Here is a 19,004-nt window from a genome sequence, read left to right as displayed (position 1 = left end):
AATATATATTTTTTAAAGGCAATCGAGCAATCTGCCAAGAATTACGGATACATAAAGGGCGTGATCGTGTTAGAGCACGTCTAGCGGACCCTTTATATCGCAGATCCTTATAGCGCATTTACAGTTCACGATACAAGTCGAAAACAGCCGCGACAGAACAGCAGCCGAATATCAACCCGTGAAATTTAAAATCATACATTCGCGCAAGAAATTGAACTAGTTCAGTAGAACTGCGAGCACTTGATCATCTTAAAAAGTCATACAAAGTAGAATTTTGACAACCAATATTTGGAGGAGCAGGCGTCACCGTAACCCTAATTACAAAAATGGGCTCATCGGAGCCAGGGGGATTGCGGCGGCGGAGGAGCTCAGTCCTCGTCGTCGGAGACGAGGTCGACGCCGACCTGCTTCTTGGCTACTAGGCGCCACTCTTCCATGTTGGGCACGAACTCTTGCGCCGTCGTGATCCCCTGCTGGAGGAAGATTCTGTCGATGTCAGTATCCCGTCGACGGCGCTGCTCCGCCTCCTCCTCCCGCGTAGAGCGCACAACAATGGCGGCCTCCATGACGTCTGCCTCCGCTCGCGAGGGTGTGTGTGTGGGGTGAGGGGGTAATCTTTCGGCTCGATGACGCCCCGCCGCCTTTGGCTCCCTCTTCACCGCGAGGAGCGGCGGGAGCTCCTCCGGCTCTCTTTTGACCGGCATGAGCGAGCTCGAGGCACCGGCGTAGGAGCTGCCCGCAATGGAGGAGCCAGATGACAGCCCGTGGTGGAGGAGCACCTGCCTGTGGTCGTACTCCTCCGTTTCGCGGCGGAGGAGCGATGAAAGCAGCAGAGCCTGTTGTTGGTGTACCTATGGACGCTCCTTTTCCTCGCAGCGTCGACGGTGACGCACCGCCTCGACTCGGGGTCGTTGCCACCACCGGCGCCGCAGCCCACCGATCACATTCCGCGCCACATCAAGAGGGGAGAGGGGGAATTTAAGTCGCCGGCGGCGAGAAACCGAGAGGGGGATTGGGAATTGCGGCGCATTTGAATAGGGTTTCAACCCGTATTTCAGCCGCAAAACCTTACATATACTGCCGAGGGGGCGGTTTACGTGTCACTGTAAAAAAATGTACGGGCCGGACGAATATACATGCTCTGGGTTAGCCTAAAAAACGAGCCAAAACCGTATAGTCGCCGGATTTTTACGGGCCATCCCATTTTAAGGGCCTGCTAGAGATGCTCTTAGCGCCGGTCTACACTAGGCCAGGGCCTCCACAGCGTGATTGCTTTTTTTTTTTATCACGAGACAACAATCATGTTATGATCACCAGTCTGAAGCAAAATAACGACAGGCGTTGACAGTCTCGGCTCGATCAACAACCGTGCACACCCATGAGAGCGTTTAGTTACCGAAAATGCTAAACACACGGGGCTATTACAGGACCATTTTTTTATTTGCAGGGGGCTATTACAGGACCATTACGTGACTTCCCATAAAATTCTCTTCACCCCCTGATTTTCACCGGGGTGGGGCCCTTCCCCCTTTAATCTTAAAGATTAGCCAGTAAATCTTAAGTAATCCTCCATTGATGTAGCATTGGGTCACTTTGGGTCGGTTAGGAGCGCGCCGCTTAGCGCGTTCTCAGCCGCCATCACGTGTCACGCTCTGACGCTCCCTTCGAATTTATTTACTTTTATTTTCATGTACGTGTTTTCTGCCTTTAGATGCTTCTTTTAAAAAAATTGGCCTTTCCCTGTTTTTTAGGTTTAGGAAAAAAACTCATTTTTTAATGCGAGAAAACACATTTTTTTCCTTACTCAAGAGGTACGGATTTACTTCATCGAGAGGCACTCCGAAAAGAAATAAAATAATCGTGCCTCTTAGAAAAGGAAAAAAAATGTGTTTTTTCCTTCCGCGACTGTGCCTCTTGAAAAGAAAAAAAACACTTTTTTTTCTTCCGTTGAATTTCTCGCGTCTAAGATCTTCAAAACTAGATCCCATGTTGATAGATTTCGATAAACTTCTTTTTCACGAAAAAATGACAAAAAAACGTACCACTAAGAATTTTTTTTCCTTTTCTCAAGAGGAACGAGTGTGCCTCGCGAAAGCAATCCGTACCTACACAAGAAGTAATTCCGTGCCTCTCACGAAAGGAAAAAAGGAAACACGTTTTTTCCCCGCGGAAGCAAATCCGTGCCTCGACGAGACGTAACTCCGTGCCTCTCGCGGAAGAAAAAAATTATGATAAATTCGTTTATCACACTTTTTTTTTCTCCTAAAACGTGTTTCTTTTTTAGGGTTGCAAAGAGTAATTCGGTGATTTCACGGAAAGAAAGCAGCCTCTCCGTGCACTATTTATCTTGGTTGGCCCAGCCCAGCGACAAGTGGAGACTCGTCTAGCTCATTTTCGCTGCGCCTCCTCCTCGCAGCGCCGCCGCATTCTCTACCCGGCGTCTCCAACCCATCTGATCACCTCCAAAAGCTCAGCAGGCCATGGCTGGATCCAGCAGCTTGTCCCGCTGATCGAGCAGCTTAAGCCTTCCCTGCTCTCGTGCGTGCGTGATTCATATCTATGGCTGCACGGCAGAGTTTTTTGTTCTGAAAATTAGGAATTAGTTCGCGCTCCGAAGGCTCTAGATCTAAAGTGCACAACCGGAGGCTCAGAGAATTGCATATTACTGCTGCAGCTGCAGGTATGAACTTTGGCATCCTTTTGATCTCTCTATTTAGTACAGTACAGTACAGTACAGTACTCCCGATGTATTTAAGTCCCGTCAATTAATTCTATTGTATCCAATCTCTTTGGGACTCAGGGTATTGGAGGAGTAGTTGGTCCGATGGGTCGCAAGTTTCTGAATATGGTCCTGCACGAGTATGGCAGTAGAATGTATTCGCTGTGCCGCATCAACCTCTCCACTCATCTCTTCTACCCGACAGCAAAGGACGCAGCAACAGCCCATGAAGACGCGAACGCAAGGAAGAAGAAGAAGAAGCATGGGGGGATAATATGGCCATCGACGATCTCGAGCTGCAAGCGCCTGCCAAGAACGGTGGTCAACTTTTCGACGCCGCCCAGCACCGCCGCCGCCAGCAACATGCGTTTCTTCTCCCTCCTGCCCGAGCTGGGAGAGACCAGCGTCATGTTCGCCGACCCTTCCTGCAATTCCTCGGTCTACGATATGGGCACCAAGTCTTTCGTCCTCACACCCCAATCATACTTCTGCAAGCCGTATGATTCCATCGCCTTGTCCGTTAGGAACCTATGCAGCGGCGGCAATTTATTGGACCACGAAGACGACCACGGCCTCTACGTCATGAACAGCATAGACGACAGCTTTGAGTTCTTCAATTACTGCAAGGTTGGCTTGTCTACCTATCCGTTGCTGTACAATAAGTGGTACTGGAGCCCTCTGCCGCCCCCGCCGTCCGGCGGCCGTCCTCTCGTTGCGGCGGCGGTGATCGACAGCTCCAACGCCATATGCGCGTCGTCCAAGCACGGCACCTACACCTTTGATGTTTCGAGGGAGGTGTGGAGCCACACCGGCAGCTGGGTGCTGCCCTTCCACCGCGCGGCAGAGTATGTCCCTGAGCTCGGACTCTGGTTCGGCCTCCAGGCCCCTGGCAATGGCACCCCTCAAAATCGCTTGTCTGCATTTGACCTTTCGTCCTCTGCCATGGCGGAATCTGCTCCTTCGTCCCTGCATGATTGGGAATACCTCGATCTCCTCCCCGAGGAGTTGCTGCCTGTGGGGCGTGCCTTGGTGAACCTGGGCTCTGGCAAGTTTTGCATCGCGACCCACTGCAGGAAGGATAGGTCTGCACTACAGGAGGAGGACGAGCTGGAGAATATTAGGAGTTTGGGTGGAAATGGGGTGTGCAAACTCTCTTGACTGGCGTGGAGGTGGTCCGCTGCGCCGACGGGCTCCAGCTTATCCACCACAAGTCCCAACGTTACAACATTGAAAACGTTAGAATCCACTGCGTGCTCTAGCTCATTTTATTACTTGCCGGATCATCCCAGCCTGAGCCATGTAGGTAGCTTTAAGCTGGATGCATCACTCTTATGGTTACCTCTAAGTTGAGACTTGACAAAATAATACTACTCCCTCCGTCTCATAATATAAGAACGCTTTTTTTAGAGAGAGAGTACTTTTTTATTGATGAAAGTGCAATTTTTTTAGATTGCTGTTAATGCCAAACACCAATTTTTCTTGGCTATGTTCATGCCTTGCATCAACTGTGGTATTTTAAACCGTTTTGACCTATACGGTGCTCGATAGCCCCCAGCGTTCATCCCAAGATATGAACAAACTCTCCATGAGATTCATAGTTACATTACTTATAGCTTCCTTATTCGTAGACAAAGTAGATTTGGAGATAGGTTGAGGAGAAAGAAAGGAGAAAACTAAAGAGAAAGATGGACTGTTTGACAATATCCGAATCAAATAAGAAAAAAAACATAGTTATTTCATCAAATTTCAATTGTGTGGGTGTGAAGGGGAAAAAATCCCGTTCTGGCTGGCAGAGGGCATAGGACTGATAGCCCCCTATACTCGTTATTAGAGCACATATAATAAGATGATGTAAGCGGGCTATAAGGATTTAAATATTATATATTTGCTTAGTTGGAAGAGAGAGAATAAAATAGAGAAGAGACGCGGGCTGTAGATTTACAACCGGCTAATAGCACGCGCTCGAAGAATCTTTGTGAGAGTGAAAGGTGAACCATATGTTAAAAAAGTAGTACTTCCTTATAACTAACTAATGACATGGCAACATGTTATAGCTAGCGGCTGGCTATATTATTAACCATGCTCTTAGTATATTTTAGCCTCATATAGTCTTTTTTTCTCATGTGGTCCCGTTTTGCCGTTGCGTAATAAGAATTATTTCTTTCCCATCTCATCAAACACAATTGAAGCTTCAACTTGATTTCAAAATCAAAGTTTACAAGTAAGATTTTAGGAATAACAATTTCTAGTACGACGTGGATTTTCCTCCCCATCTAGCTCAAGCTTTTCTTCTATTTGGAAGTGACCTTGCAAGCGGCGATGCTTCAGCGACTTCCATGGTCTACAAACTTTTGTTCGTCCTGGATGTGGGACCAGGTGAGCGTGGCGTCCATTTCTGCGAAGGTGACCGTCAACATGTGGACAAGGCAGCGTCGTGGAAACGTGCTCGCTCCACTACTGATTCAACCGTTACCGAGTGTGTCCTCCTCGACCCACTTGGAATAGACTCGCATCCTCTCGCATAACTCTCTCTCGGTGCGGTCTTCGTTGCTCTCGACGGGGAAAGGTCTACAAGGAGGATGGGTGCTTTGGAAAATGGAGTGTCGCCGGCGAAGGGGGCAATGCAATGGTGCAAACAAAGTGAAAGATGGAGTGGCGCCAGCGAAGCGGAAGATGGGTGCCGCCCACAGAGGGTGGGATGGTTTATAAACCCGTGAACGGGCGCGCTCCGGGGAACAAGGATGGAATTGACGGGCACGGGTGCGAAACATGGCGGCGACCATTAACGTGCACGCTTCCTAGTGAAAAAAGTGTGCATCGTTGGCAGGAGCAGAAGCAGTAGTCCTATGGATGGTTGCGCCTTTGATAAGATTCGGCTCAGGAGGAAGAAGACATGCTTAAACTTCCCTCATGTGTTAGTGGTTGGGTTTGAAGTGCGCTTCATATCAGCACCCCAGCCTCCAAATACGAAGACTTGTGGGCTTGAATTGAAGCGCGCTCCGTAAATTATACGGGTCGAGACCAAGACTGGTTTTTCGAGGCTGGAATTGGAGTGCACTACATAAATTATACGAGTCGAGACCAAGACCGTTTTTTCAAGCCTCGGTCTCCAAACTAATGGGTAATCGTATGGATGATTGCGCCTTTGACAAGATTAGGCTTGAAAGGAAGAAGACATGCTTAAACTTCCCTCGTTCGTTAGTGGTTGGGTTTGAAGCACACTCCATATCAGCACCGCAACCTCCAAATATGGAGATTTGTGGGCATGAATTGCAGTGCGCTCCATAAATTATGTGGGTCGAGACCAAGACCGAGTTTTTGAGCCTTGATCGCCAAACTAACGGGTAGTCGTATGGACGGTTGCGCCTTTAACAAGATTAGGCTCGAGAGTAAGAAAACATGCTGAAACTTCCCACCTGTATTAGTGGCTGGGTTTGAAGCGTGCTCCATATCAGCACCCCAGCCTCCAAGTATGGAGACTTGTGGGCTTGAATTGGAGCGCGCTCCATAAATTATATAGGTCAAGAACAAGACCAGTTTTTAAGCCCCAATCGCCAAACTGATGGGTTATTATGGCGATCCGGACGATATGGTGACTCTGCTAGACTTTCTCTGAGCCATGCTTCCCCGATGACCTTTTAGGGAACAAGAGAAAAAAAATGTTGCCATCAATTTCTAGGCCAAGTCTAGCAGTGCATTTTTACCCACCCGATAGACATTTTAGGGGAAAGAAGAGGGGTGAAACCTGTCTCTAACACTTCCTAGGGAAAGTCTAAAAATGCTCGGCCCTCTGATCCCCTCCTAGGTTTGCAACCACGCCAATGACTATGTCTAGAACTCTCCTTCCGTGCCACCATGCTGCCACTCCCTCTTGTCTCCTCCATTTTATTTTACAAATGTGTCGTGTCGGGGGATAGACCCCGGGTAGCCTCATCCGCGCCCAAAAATATTTCAAGACATCGGGGCTATCTAAGCCCCTCCTGCCGACCGGTCACACGGCCGGCCTCCTGGGCCGACTAGTGCCATGTGACCCGCTTCTAGAAGACGGTGTGCTCCAAGAAGGCGGCTTGGGCACGGGCGGCCTCCAGCTGCCGGCCCATCCCCTCCCTCGGAGTCTGCACTCAACCACTACGACAAGATGGAGCATAGCAACAGTGCCACCTACTCCCCTCGAATCCCAGTGGGGCGTGGCTACAGTGAGCGCTGACCAGGCGACCACCTACACACCTGACGGAGCACTGTACCATACGGCTCCTGACGCGGCCCTCGTCAGCATGGATGGCGCTACAACAAAAGGAAATCAGTGGGACCTACAGGCAATGGGCTTTACCCGTCGGACAGATTCTCTGCAGCCGGTGGGGCCCTCCAGAGGCGGGCCCCAGCAGTCGGTGGAGAACCCAGTGACCTTAGACACTGACATCCAGGTCCCACACCTGGCCGCATTACCATTGTACCCCTGGGGGGTTGGCCTATAACCCCCCCCCCCCCAAGGGCTCACCCATGCAAAGGGTTCACCTCAGTTCAGCACACACACCACTCCACACACCATAGCTAGGAGAAGCAAGGGAGAGCCCTACCCTTCTTCCTCCTATAGTAACACAGCCCAAGGGGCAACCTTGTACTCATATTGATCATAGTCATCATAGCAGGAGTAGGGGTGTTATCTCTCTGGAGAGCCCCGAACCTGGGTATGTCTCGTGTGCCTTCGAGCTCGTGCTCACTCCCGCTTCCGGAAACCGACGACGTCCTCATGGCAACACCCACGATAAGCCACCCCCTGGCATCTAACATGAGACTACAACGACAGTTGGCGCCCACCATGGGGCCATCCGCGGCATCGGCCGAAGCTACATTCCGGACGGGAACCATCCTTCCCTCTGGCGAGCGTGTCGTGGCTGGTTTGATTAGCCAGCCTGATGCGCATGCTTGCGCTTGCACCGGCGCATCGCGTGTTGCAGGAGCCATCTGCCATGCGAGCTGCCTCGTCGACCTCTTCGGCAAGCTCAACCTCTTCGACGCAGTCGCTTTCGACGCGGGAGCCCCTTGCTATGTGAGTTATGATAACCCACAAGTATAGGGGATCAATTGTAGCCTCTTTCGATAAGTAAGAGTGTCAAACCCAACGAGGAGCTAAAGGTAGAACAAATATTCCCTCAAGTTCTATCAACCACCTATACAACTCTACGCACGCTTGACGTTCGCTTTACCTAAAACAAGTATGAAACTAGAAGGACTTTGTAGGTGTTGTTGGATAGGTTTGCAAGAATATAAAGAGTACGTAAATAAAAACTAGAGGCTGATTAGATAAAGACGCAATAAAGTTAGTATAGCGAGTGTGGAAAAGTGGTGGTAGGAGTTGTGAAATTGTCCCTAAGCAATTGACTACTTTACTAGACTGATAGCAAGTTTTATGTGGGAGAGGCCACTGCTAGCATGTCATCCCTGACTTGGAATTCTATGCACTTATGATTGGAACTATTAGAAAACATCCGCAACTACTAACGTTCATTAAGGTAAAACCCAACCATAGCATTAAGATATATTGTTCCCCCTTCAATCCCGTATGCATCAATTTCTATGCTAGGTTGAAGCTTCTGTCACTCTTGCCCTCCAATACATAGTCCTATCAACATACAACTAACCCTATGGTGTGGTCCACGTGCACGCTCATATGATGGGAACCAAAGGACAACAACATAACCACAAGCAAATTAAACCAATCATAGCAATTCACTAATTACCGATAGGACAACAAAAATCTACTCAGACATCATAGGATGGCAACACGTCATTGGATAATAATATGAAGCATAAAGCACCATGTTCAAGTAGAGGGTGCAGCGGGTTACGGGAGCGTGGACTGCTGTAGATAGATGGGGGAAGGTGATGGAGATGTTGGTGAAGATGACAGAGGTGTTGGTGTAGATCACGGTGATGATGATGGCCCCGCCGGCATTCCGGCGCCACCGGGAGAGAGGGGGAGAGAGCCCCCCTTCTTCTTCTTCTTCCTTGACCTTCTCCCTAGATGGGAGAAGGGTTTCCCCTCTGGTCCATGGTCTCCATGGCGTGGGAGGGGCGAGAGCCCCTCCGAGATTGGATCTGTCTCTCTATCTCTCTTTGTTTCTGCGTTTCATATTTTGGCCTTTCACCGTTTCTTATATTCTCGGAGATCCTAACTCCGATTGGGCTGAAATTTAACACGATCTCTATCCGGATATTAGCTTTATTACGGTGAAAGAAGGGCACCAACCGCCTTACGAGGTGGCCACGAGGGCCCAGGGCGCGCCTGATCCCCTGGGGCGCGCCCCCTGCCTCGTGGCCCCCTCGGGCATCGTCTCGCGTGGATTCTTCTTCCCAAAAATCATAAATATTCCAAAAAAATCTCTGTAAGTTTTTATCCCGTTTGGACTCCGTTTGATATGGGTTTTCTGTGAAACGAAAAACATGCCAACAAACAGGAACTGGCACTGGGCACTGGATCAATATGTTAGTCCCAAAAATAGTATAAAAAGTAGCCAAAAGTATGTCAAAGTTGTAGAATATTGGCATGGAAAATCAAAAATTATAGATACGATGGAGACGTATCAGCATCCCCAAGCTTAATTCCTGCTCGGCCTCGAGTAGGTAAATGATAAAAAAGATAATTTTTGATGTGGAATGCTACCTAGCATAATCTTGATCATATATCTAATCATGGCATGAATATTAAGACATAAGTGATTCAAAGCAATAGTCTATAATTTGACATAAAGACATCAATACTCGGGCATCCCAACAAACAATCATGTCTTTCAAAATATCAATGCTAAAGAACGCTATGCCTATAAAATCATATAATCTTGTCATGCTCTATCTTCTTAACACAAAGTATTTATCATGCACAACCCGAATGACAAGCCGAGCAATTGGTTCATACTTTTTAACGCGCTCCAACTTCTTCAACCCTCACGCAATATATGAGCGCAAGCCATGGATATAGCACTACAGGTGGAATAGAGTATGATGGTGGAGGTTGTGTGGAGAATACAAAAAGGGAGAAAGTCTCAAATCGACGTGGCTAATCAACGAGGTATGGAGATACCCATCAATTGATGTCAATGCGAGGAGTAGGGATTGCCATGCAACGGATGCACTGGAGCTATAAGTGTATGAAAGCTCAAACTGAAACTAAGTGGGTGTGCATCCAACTTGCTTGCTCATGAAGACCTCGGGCATTTGAGGAAGCACATCATCGGAATATACAAGACAAGTTCTATAATGAAATTCCCACTAGTATATGAAAGTGATAACTCAAGAGACTCTCTATATGAAGAACATGGTGCTATTTTGAAGCACAAGTGTGGTAAAAGTATAGTAACATTGCCCCTTCTCTCTTTTTCTCTCATTTTTTTTGTTTTTTTGTTTTGGTGGGCTTCTTTGGCCTTTTTTTTAAAGTCCGGAGTCTCATCCGGACTTGTGGGGGAATCATAGTATCCATCATCCTTTCCTCACATGGGACAATGCTCTAATAATGATGATCATCACACTTTTATTTACTTACAACTCAATATTACAACTCGATACTAGAACAAAAATATGACTCTATATGAGTGCCTCCGGCGGTTTATCGGGATGTGCAATGATCTAGCGTAGCAATGAAATAAAAAAACAGACAAGCCATGAAAACATCATGCTAGCTATATTACGATCATGCAAAGCAATATGACAATGAATGCTCAAGTCATGTATATGATAATGATGGAAGTTGCATGGCAATATATCTTGGAATGGCTATGGAAATGCCATGATAGGTAGGTATGGTGGCTGTTTTGAGGAAGATATAAGGAGGCTTATGTGTGATAGAGTGTATTGTATCACGGGGTTTGGATGCACCGGCGAAGTTTGCACCAACTCTCAAGGTGAGAAAGGGAAATGCACGGTACCGTAGAGGCTAGCAAATTGCGAAAAGGTAAGAGTGCGTATAATCCAGTCCAACACCCAAGTGTTGATATCGTTAACATCACCTGTGAAGTGCAGCGTTACGTAAAACTGAAGAATAAGCTCTTCATTCCAATCAACAATGTCAGAGCAAAAGTTGAGCAGTCCTGCATCATGAAGCACACTGAGGACTTGAGAAAAGCAAGGCATTGATTCCATATCCACGTGAGGAATATGCTCATGGTCGAAGACTTTGTCTTTGTTGAAAAGCAGTGAAGAATATAAATTGGCCTGGTTGGCAGTCCAGAAGCGCTTCCTTCTAAGATGAGCAGAGTCATATGGGTTGAATTCAGTGAAGAAAACATGCTCGCCGAAGAAATCATCATCCTTGAATTTCTGCTTCTTTGAGAAGGGATCCTTTGGGCTGAGGAGTATCAGTCAATTGCATCACCACCTCAGGAATCGCAATCTCAGGATCCACAGGCTGAGGAATTTCAGACTCTTCTTCAGTTGCAGCCTGGGTCTTCAATTCTTCATTAACATTTTCATCAGCACTAGTGGCTGGAATTTCTTCATGGACAAATGGGGTTGCATGAGGTTCTTCAGATCCCATTTGTACTTCAGTAGCAACAGGGGACAGAGGAATTGATTGAAGTGGAGTGAACATTGGAGATTTGGGGTGCTGACTTTCCCAAAAGTCATCATTCAGCACGGGTGTGGTACAGCCAATGTCCACATCCTCATCTTCCATTTCTTCAACACCGGCCTCTTCAACAGTAAACTGAGGCATAGGCGAGGACACAATTGGTGTTGAAGGGATTGCATCCACTTCAATTTCTTCATCCAACTGCTTTGACGAAGTAGCAGAAGGAATTTCTTCATCTGATTCACTTGGAATCACATAATCTTCACCAAAAGGAACAAGGTCCTTTGATGGCATGAATGAGACAGGAACAACATCAATTGGGTTGTCAATTGAGCTTATCAGAGGCTTCATCTTCTTTGGAGCTGAAGAAACTGATGAGGTTGATGCCTTCCTTTTCTTCACAGCTGCACACTTTGCAGCCTTGGTCTTCTTCACATTTGATGCAGATGGAAGGATTGGAGTTGGTGTAGGTGCATGAGGAGCAGAGGAATTTGGTTCATTTTCTTCAGGCACAACTGATGCAGTTGCCCTGACTTCTTCATTTTCTTCAGGCGTATCACTAGTGGATGCCCTGGCAATTTCTTCAGCGGCTGGAATGCAGTCATCAGCTCTGGTACTTTCATTCTCTTCAGCAGCCTGATTGTCATCAGCGATGCTGGCATGTTCTTCAGTAGGCTGTGCAGATGCTTCAGCCTGAGGATTTTCTTGTTGCATTGGGGCTGCAACATTTGAAGTAAATCTATCTGTAATATTCACAAATCTGACTTTGGCTCCAAGCCAGCCAGCATAGTAGCGATCAAATTCATCACTCAGTTGCTTGATCTCAGCTTGTAAGGCAACGAGTTATTCAGGGGTAAGAGTGAGGACATTGTCCTTTAGGTAGCGATGCTTCTTGTACTGCGCTTTCTTCACTCTTCTTCCTTCTTTAAATTTCCATTTTTCTTCTTCAATGAAGGCAGTCAAAACATGACTTTGACCAGGAGTGAGATTCATCTCCGGCAAAGGTGTGTTCGGGTCCTTGTGCCATAGATCAATGAAATCTAGGATCAACTTCGGCTCCAATAAGAGTGGCACATTGCTGCCTTTGGCTCTAGCGGCCCTGGCTTGCCTGTCTCTGATGATTTCGGCAAGTTCTTCATCATCAGCCTCATCATCATCAGAGGGCACTTGAAAGGCGACTTGCTTCTTATGAGGACTTGGTCGAGAGCCTCGTATAGCAGTTGCCTTTTTCTTCAGCAGAGAGGGGCCAGTTGAGGAATTTGGTGCAGCTGAGGAACTTGCAGACGCTCCTGAGGCAATTGAGATGCCTGTAGTCCTTTGGCACGTGGCGAGATGCACAGGTGCAGAGGATTTAGTTGGAGCAGCTGAGGACTTTGTCGGAGGAGCTGAGGACTTGGAAGAATCTGGCCGTGAGGGCATTGCTGAGGAACTTGGCCGTGAGGGCATTGAGGGAGAAGCACTTGGCTTGTGAGCAGGCTTCTTAGGCATGTCCTTCTTCGGCTTGCTTGCAGAGGCCTCAACAGTGGTAGCAGCAGCAGAGTCTTCATTAAATTTCCTCACTGCTTCCTTTGCCTGTTTGGCCAGTTTGGCCTGGCGCTTTGCCCATTCATCAGGATAATCCTCACCGCGCTTGAGGCTGGTGGGATCTGCCAATTGGCCAGGTGCCAACGGAGGTCTTGGGCATGGAGGGTTGAGAGTGAATTTCTTCATATACTTGAGAGTAACATATATGTACTCCCTCCATTCCCGTGCCCATCTCCTCTCAATCTTTTGAATGCGCACCTTGCACTAATTTCTATCCTCCTCACGGGGTGTGAAGTACCCAGCATAAATGTCATCAGGGATTTCAAAAGCAGTATTGACCTTAGGCCTCTTTCCACCCTTCTGTGGCTTCTTACCATCAGCCATTTTCTTCAGTTGAGGAATTTGAACCATGGAATTATATGAAGATGTATGCAATTTTTCTTCGAGGAACGCTGCAAATGAGTTAAGTTGATGAGAACCTAGTGATTCAGCAGCAGACATGAGTACCTATGAACAGAGTATAGTTGCGAGGAATTTGGAGAGGTCATATGCGTTCTTAGAAGGTTTTTCAAAAAGAATAAGTTTGAGGAATTTGACCAGATGAGTCTTGAGGAATTTCACTAAGCGTGCTTTGTCTTAGGTTCCAGAGTTGTATGGATCAAAGATCCACACAATTGAGGAATCTTGAAGAAAATCATTGCTTAGAGAAACGAGTCAAGAGCAGATGACATGTGAGGTGTTCAGTGTGTGAAGATTTGAAGAATAAACACCTTTGAAGATTTTCAAGAAAACATTTGAATCAAAGAGGGCAGTTAAAGTAACTTTTAATTACCCTTGATGAAGAACACGATGAACTGGGAAGTGTAGATGTGAAGTTCGTCAGTTTAGATCTTCCACGCCCTAACTCGACAGAGGAAGACAACTACGGCGGCGGCGGAGTGAACAAATTCGCAGCCGGCGCGAGTACGACGGCGACGAGGTCGAGGCAGTGAAGCTCTTCCTCACTGGCAATGATGAAGTAGCGGCGGCGCTAGGGTTTGAGAAGCTCGAGCGAGAGTGAGAACGAGCGGAGTAAAAACGAAGTGAGGAAGAGGAGGGGGTATTTATAGTCGGAGTGAAAAACTGTACGCCCGAGGAAATCGGACGAACGTGCCCCTGGCCCTTCTCATTCGCTTGACATGTGTCACCCACGTACTGAGAGGTGGCGATCGTGTGAGATCGTGGGTGAATAGAAAAATATTATCGTGGGATGCAGAACTGTTTGAGCGGCAAAACTGAAAATCTAGATAAGATAAGTTAAAAGTTCCATTCGCAATTTCTTCAGCTGACAAGGACACAGTGAAGATTTTGAACGAGTGTCAAATAGAATGCACATGAAGAATTTGTGAACAGACTGGGTTGAGTTTAGCATAGAGGGGAAGGGTCCGATCACATTCACTTAGCAGAAAAATCAACTTGAAGAATTAGCAATAAGTGAATGTTGTAGAGGACATAAACTCATATATATATGTATATATATATATATATATATTCAAATGAAGAAGAACGACGGAAAGAGTGAAGCCAATGCAAAGTTGAGGAATTTGAAAAACTGAGGAATTTCAAAAACAAAGAAAATCTCAAATTGAAGATTTTCAACTTTGGTTGGTGGCGTAACCCACCGTATAAGAAAGCTGATTTCAGACACCGAGTACAATTGTTGTAGGGCTCTGAGAATCAATTTCTTCATTAATTTCTTCACACTTAGAGGGTTAGTGTTTATTGATTGAAGAAAAACGTTACTTTTTGTGTTGCACATCTAAGTCATCAATTTTGCATAAGAGTTAGGATGTGTGTCCTTTTCAGAAAACATTCGAAGATTCTAGGATATTTTGCTCACACCGCAACTTGCTAAATATCTTCTCATCCAAGGGCTTAGTGAAGATATCGGCCAGCTGGTCTTCAGTGCTTGCGTGGTCGATGGAGATGTCGCCCTTCAACACATGATCACGAAGAAAATGATGACGAATCTAGATGTGCTTTGTCTTCGAGTGCTAAACTGGGTTATGAGCAATCTTGATAGTGCTCTCATTGTCGCAGTAGAGAGGCACATTCTTCACGTTGATGCTGAAAGAACATGCGGTTCCCCCATGTTTGGTTTTGGTAATTGATGACAATCTCTATGGACTAATGGTTGTCTTGAGTTATATTTTAAGGATTTGTCCATAGGCTTTTCTTGAAGTCCATGTGTTGGTTTCAAGGAGTTTATGAGTTGACCAAGGTGCTATTAAGGAATTATCCAAAGATTAGTCATGTGAGTGTTGAGCTTATTGCAAGCATGTCTTGAAGAAGAAGATTGTGTGATCATTCATGTTTACCTTCAAGACATCATCCAAATGAAAAGAGTTGGAAAGATTCAAGGTTGATCAAGACTAAGTCAAGAGTGAATCAAGTTGATCAACTCACAAAGCGTAGAAGATGTACCGAGAGGGATCAAGTGATCCCATGGTATGGTAAGCATTGTTCATTGCACTTTGTGTACTAGCTCATGGTCTATGTGAGAGTTCTATGTGGGGTTAGGTACGTGTCCATAGGCTTGCGTCAGGAGGAAGATATCATACAACCCATGGAAAGGATGGCATCAAGTGGTGATCGTCATCAAGATTGCCATGTGCAAGTTCAAGTGGAGCATCACGAAGAGATCAAGTGCTTGAATCTTGCCATCCATTGTGGTGTCAATGGACTTGTGAAGATGTGCCGAAGAGTGGCTCACCCATAGTGGACTATGGGGGAGCAATCATCTAGTCTTCATCGAGCCAACGCAATCAAGAAAGTTGGTCCAACTTGAGGAAGTCAAGATCGTCATCATCTAGCTCAAGTGGACCATGTGCAAGGCAAAGGTTTTCCCTAGATAGGTTTTCTATTTTACCGGTCTCATGGTGGTAGTTGGGAGACCGGGTTATAGGATCGTTCGTCGTACTATCAAGGGGGGCTCTCAAGTTGGTAGCATGATCGTATCGTTAGTAGAGAGCTCAAACCATTGCATCCTTGCATCATGTTTCTTGGTTCTTGTTTGGTTCTCTTTGTGAGACTTAGAGCTTATGGTCATCTTGATGACAAGCTTGAGTTCATCGAAAACGAAGTTCGCATGCGTCTTCTATGATGTTTTCGGTGTTGGAGGTTTTACCGGTCTTATCCAAGGAAGGGTTCTCACCATTTTCTTATGGGCCTTTTCTAATTTGCTTCTTATTGATATTTCTTTTAGGATTTTGTTAGCCCTTGTCTCTAGCTTTCCAACAAACTTGGTTTCATCGAATTCGGAGTCCGTTTGCAAAAGTTGTGGCAGTTTTGGTGTTCTGAAAAGGCTGCAGTGGTACTACCGCGAATTGGAGCGGATGTAATTTTTTACTACCGCTCCAGAGCGGTACTACCGCGGCTCCTACAGCGGTAGTACTGCTCCGGACCAAAAACTCGTCCCAAGTCCTGCGGTGGTAAGCCCGGATGTAATTTTTTAGTACCGCTCGCAAGCAGTAGTACCGCTACCCTTAGCAATAGTACCGCTACCCCTAGTGGTAGTACCGTGAGGTCAAGCGGTACTACCGCTCCGACAGTTCTTCTGGCTTTTTGCCTCCTCGCTGTTGTGTTTCAAAGGGGTACTACCGCCCTAGTGGTAGTACCGCTCCTTGGAGCGGTAGTACCGCTCTGTGCGGGCTGTGAGCATAATGGTTGGATTTTTTTTCCACCTATAAAAGGGGGTCTTCTTCCCCAATGAACCTTATCGTTTGAGCTCGTGTTCTTCCTCCATTGTTGACCTTCTTCGAACTTGCTAACTCTCAATCCCTCCAATGATTCTTGCTAGTTCTTGAGGGAAAAGAGAGAGAAGATCTAGATCCACGTTTCCACCAATCACTTTCTCCTCTAAGTGAGGGGAACCCCTTGGATCTAGATCTGGGAGTTCTTCGTGTTCTTCTTTCGTTCTTCCTCTCATTTTCCTCCCTAGCATTAGTTGCTTTGGTGGGATTTGGGAGAGAAGGACTTGGGCACTCCGTGTGCCCTTGCCATTGCATTTGGTGCATCGGTTTGAGTTCTCCACATGATACGTGGAAGTTACAAGTTGAGAAGCTTATTACTCTTGGGTGCTTGGTACCCTTGAGCTTGTTCCTCTTGGGTGCTTGGGCGCCCTAGACGATTGAGGTCACTTGGGAGCCATATTCCATTATGGTGAAGCTTCGTGGTGTCGTTGGGGAGATAGCCCCAACCTTTGTGGTGTTCGGAGCTCAATCATTGTGGTGTAAAGCTCCGGGCAAGCGTCGGGGTCTCCAATTAGGTTATGGAGATCGTCCCGAGCAATTTGACGGGTTTCGGTGACCACCCCCAAGGGTTGCCAAAGTGTACGGGTTCGGTGACCGCCCCCAAGGGTTGCCATTTGTACGGGTTCGGTGACCGCCCTCAAGGGTCCCTTAGTGGAATCATGACATCTTGCATTGTGCGAGGGCGTGAGGAGATCACGGTGGCCCCAGTGGCTTCTTGGGGAGCATTGTGCCTCCACACCGCTCCAAATGGAGATTACCATCTGCAAGGGTGTGAACTTCGGATACATCGCCGTCTCCGTGTGCCTCGGTTATCTCTTACCCGAGCCCTTTACTTATGCACTTTACTTTGTGATAGCCATATTGTTCTTTGTCATATATCTTGCTATCACATTGTTGCTTATCTTGCTTAGCATAAGTTGTTGGGTGCGCATAGGTGAGCCTAGTTGTTGTAGGTTTTGTGCTTGACAAATTAACCGTTAGGTTTATTCCGCATTTGTTCAAGCCTAAACTGTAATTATTTTAAAGCGCCTATTCACCCCCCCTCTAGGCGACATCCTCGATCTTTCAATTGGTATTAGAGCCTCGTCTCTCTTTGTTGGGCTTAACCGCCTAGAGAGTAAAGATGTCGACTAGGGGATTAGGATTCTCTGACACTCTTAGTTTCGATGGCACAAATTTTGATGTTTGGGTAATTCGCATGCTTAATCTCTTTAGGGTCATAGACCCAAATTTAGAGCGAATTGTAGATATGGGTTTTTCTCCTTCAAAGGACCCCCAAAGATTATCTTTAGAGGATGAGAAAAACTCTTATCTCAATGCTCAATCTTCTAATGTGCTTTTCGATGCTTTGAGCAATGTAGTTATATTTCAACTCATGACGTTCCAGGATGCTCATGAGTTGTGGACAAAGCTTCAAGATAAATATGGTGTGTCCAAGTTTTGTAAGGATGATTGTTCTCCCTCCACCTCCGGCCGCGTTGTATTCTCAACTTCTTGTACTTCACCTACATGTGGTTTGCCACAAGGTAATGACATGGTGAGTAGTGGTGTTCATTGCAATGATGATAATGGGCGTATTGTTGATAATCCTTCATCACTTTCTTATTGCAATGCTTCATCTTTGGACTTTAACACCTCTAGCACTCCAAATGTTTCACATGCTTGTGTTGATAGTCTTGGCATATCATGTAGAAATTGCTTGACTAAATCTCATGATGATATGCTTGCTATGTCTTGTTGCCATGATAAAAATGCATCTATTTCCTTGAATTGTTGTGCTAACAATGCAGAGGAAACCGAACACTCCATGGAACAAGATGTGGTGTTTAATGGTACCTCAAGGGATCCTACATCATCATCTATTGCTTTTTGCCTTATGGCTAAGGCGTCAAAGGTATCTCCTACTTTGTACCCCAATATGTCTCTTGATGATGATGTTGATGCTAATGATGATGAGGATAATGATGAAGAGAATGATAATGTTGCCCCTTAAAAACTAACGGGGAAATGATTTTTAAAGATCTTCATAAAAATAAAATTGCTCGTTCCAACTTCACGGAAATAATGTCCATTGCCATTGATGGCAAGAAATACATTGAGGAGTTGGAATCTCGTCTTGGGGAGCATGAGGTCACCATTGATAAAATGGAAGGTCATGGGCGTGATTACGCTAATGAGATTGCGGACCTCTCTCTAGCTCTTGAACTTGAACAAACCACCAAGGAATCTCTTGAGGAGACCTTTGATCTAGAATTATCTAGAGTGAAGGAATCTAATGATAGAGTGTCAGATTTTGGGTTCCGCAGACCCTCTAGGTTCGAACACTGGGGTGCGCGCGGAGATTTCACCCTCTGCCTACCTACACCTCACCGCCTCGCTATGATCTAAGCAATCAAATTAACAACAC

At 46.4% G+C, this 19,004-nt stretch overlaps 1 protein-coding gene across 1 annotated transcript; it reads left to right on the top strand.

Annotated features, from left to right (window-relative positions):
• The first annotated feature begins 2,388 nt into the window (after positions 1-2,388).
• Positions 2,389-4,109, top strand: LOC123116099 (uncharacterized). Its single transcript, XM_044537100.1, has 2 exons — positions 2,389-2,680; positions 2,801-4,109. Exon 2 carries the CDS (start codon positions 2,825-2,827, stop codon positions 3,875-3,877), a length of 1,053 nt encoding a protein of 350 aa, XP_044393035.1. The 5' UTR covers positions 2,389-2,680; positions 2,801-2,824; the 3' UTR covers positions 3,878-4,109.
• Positions 4,110-19,004: the final 14,895 nt, after the last annotated feature.

Source organism: Triticum aestivum, chromosome 5B (assembly GCF_018294505.1).
Source record: "Triticum aestivum cultivar Chinese Spring chromosome 5B, IWGSC CS RefSeq v2.1, whole genome shotgun sequence".
Classification (NCBI taxonomy): Eukaryota; Viridiplantae; Streptophyta; class Magnoliopsida; order Poales; family Poaceae; genus Triticum; species Triticum aestivum.
This window is presented reverse-complemented; position numbering and strand designations above follow the sequence as displayed.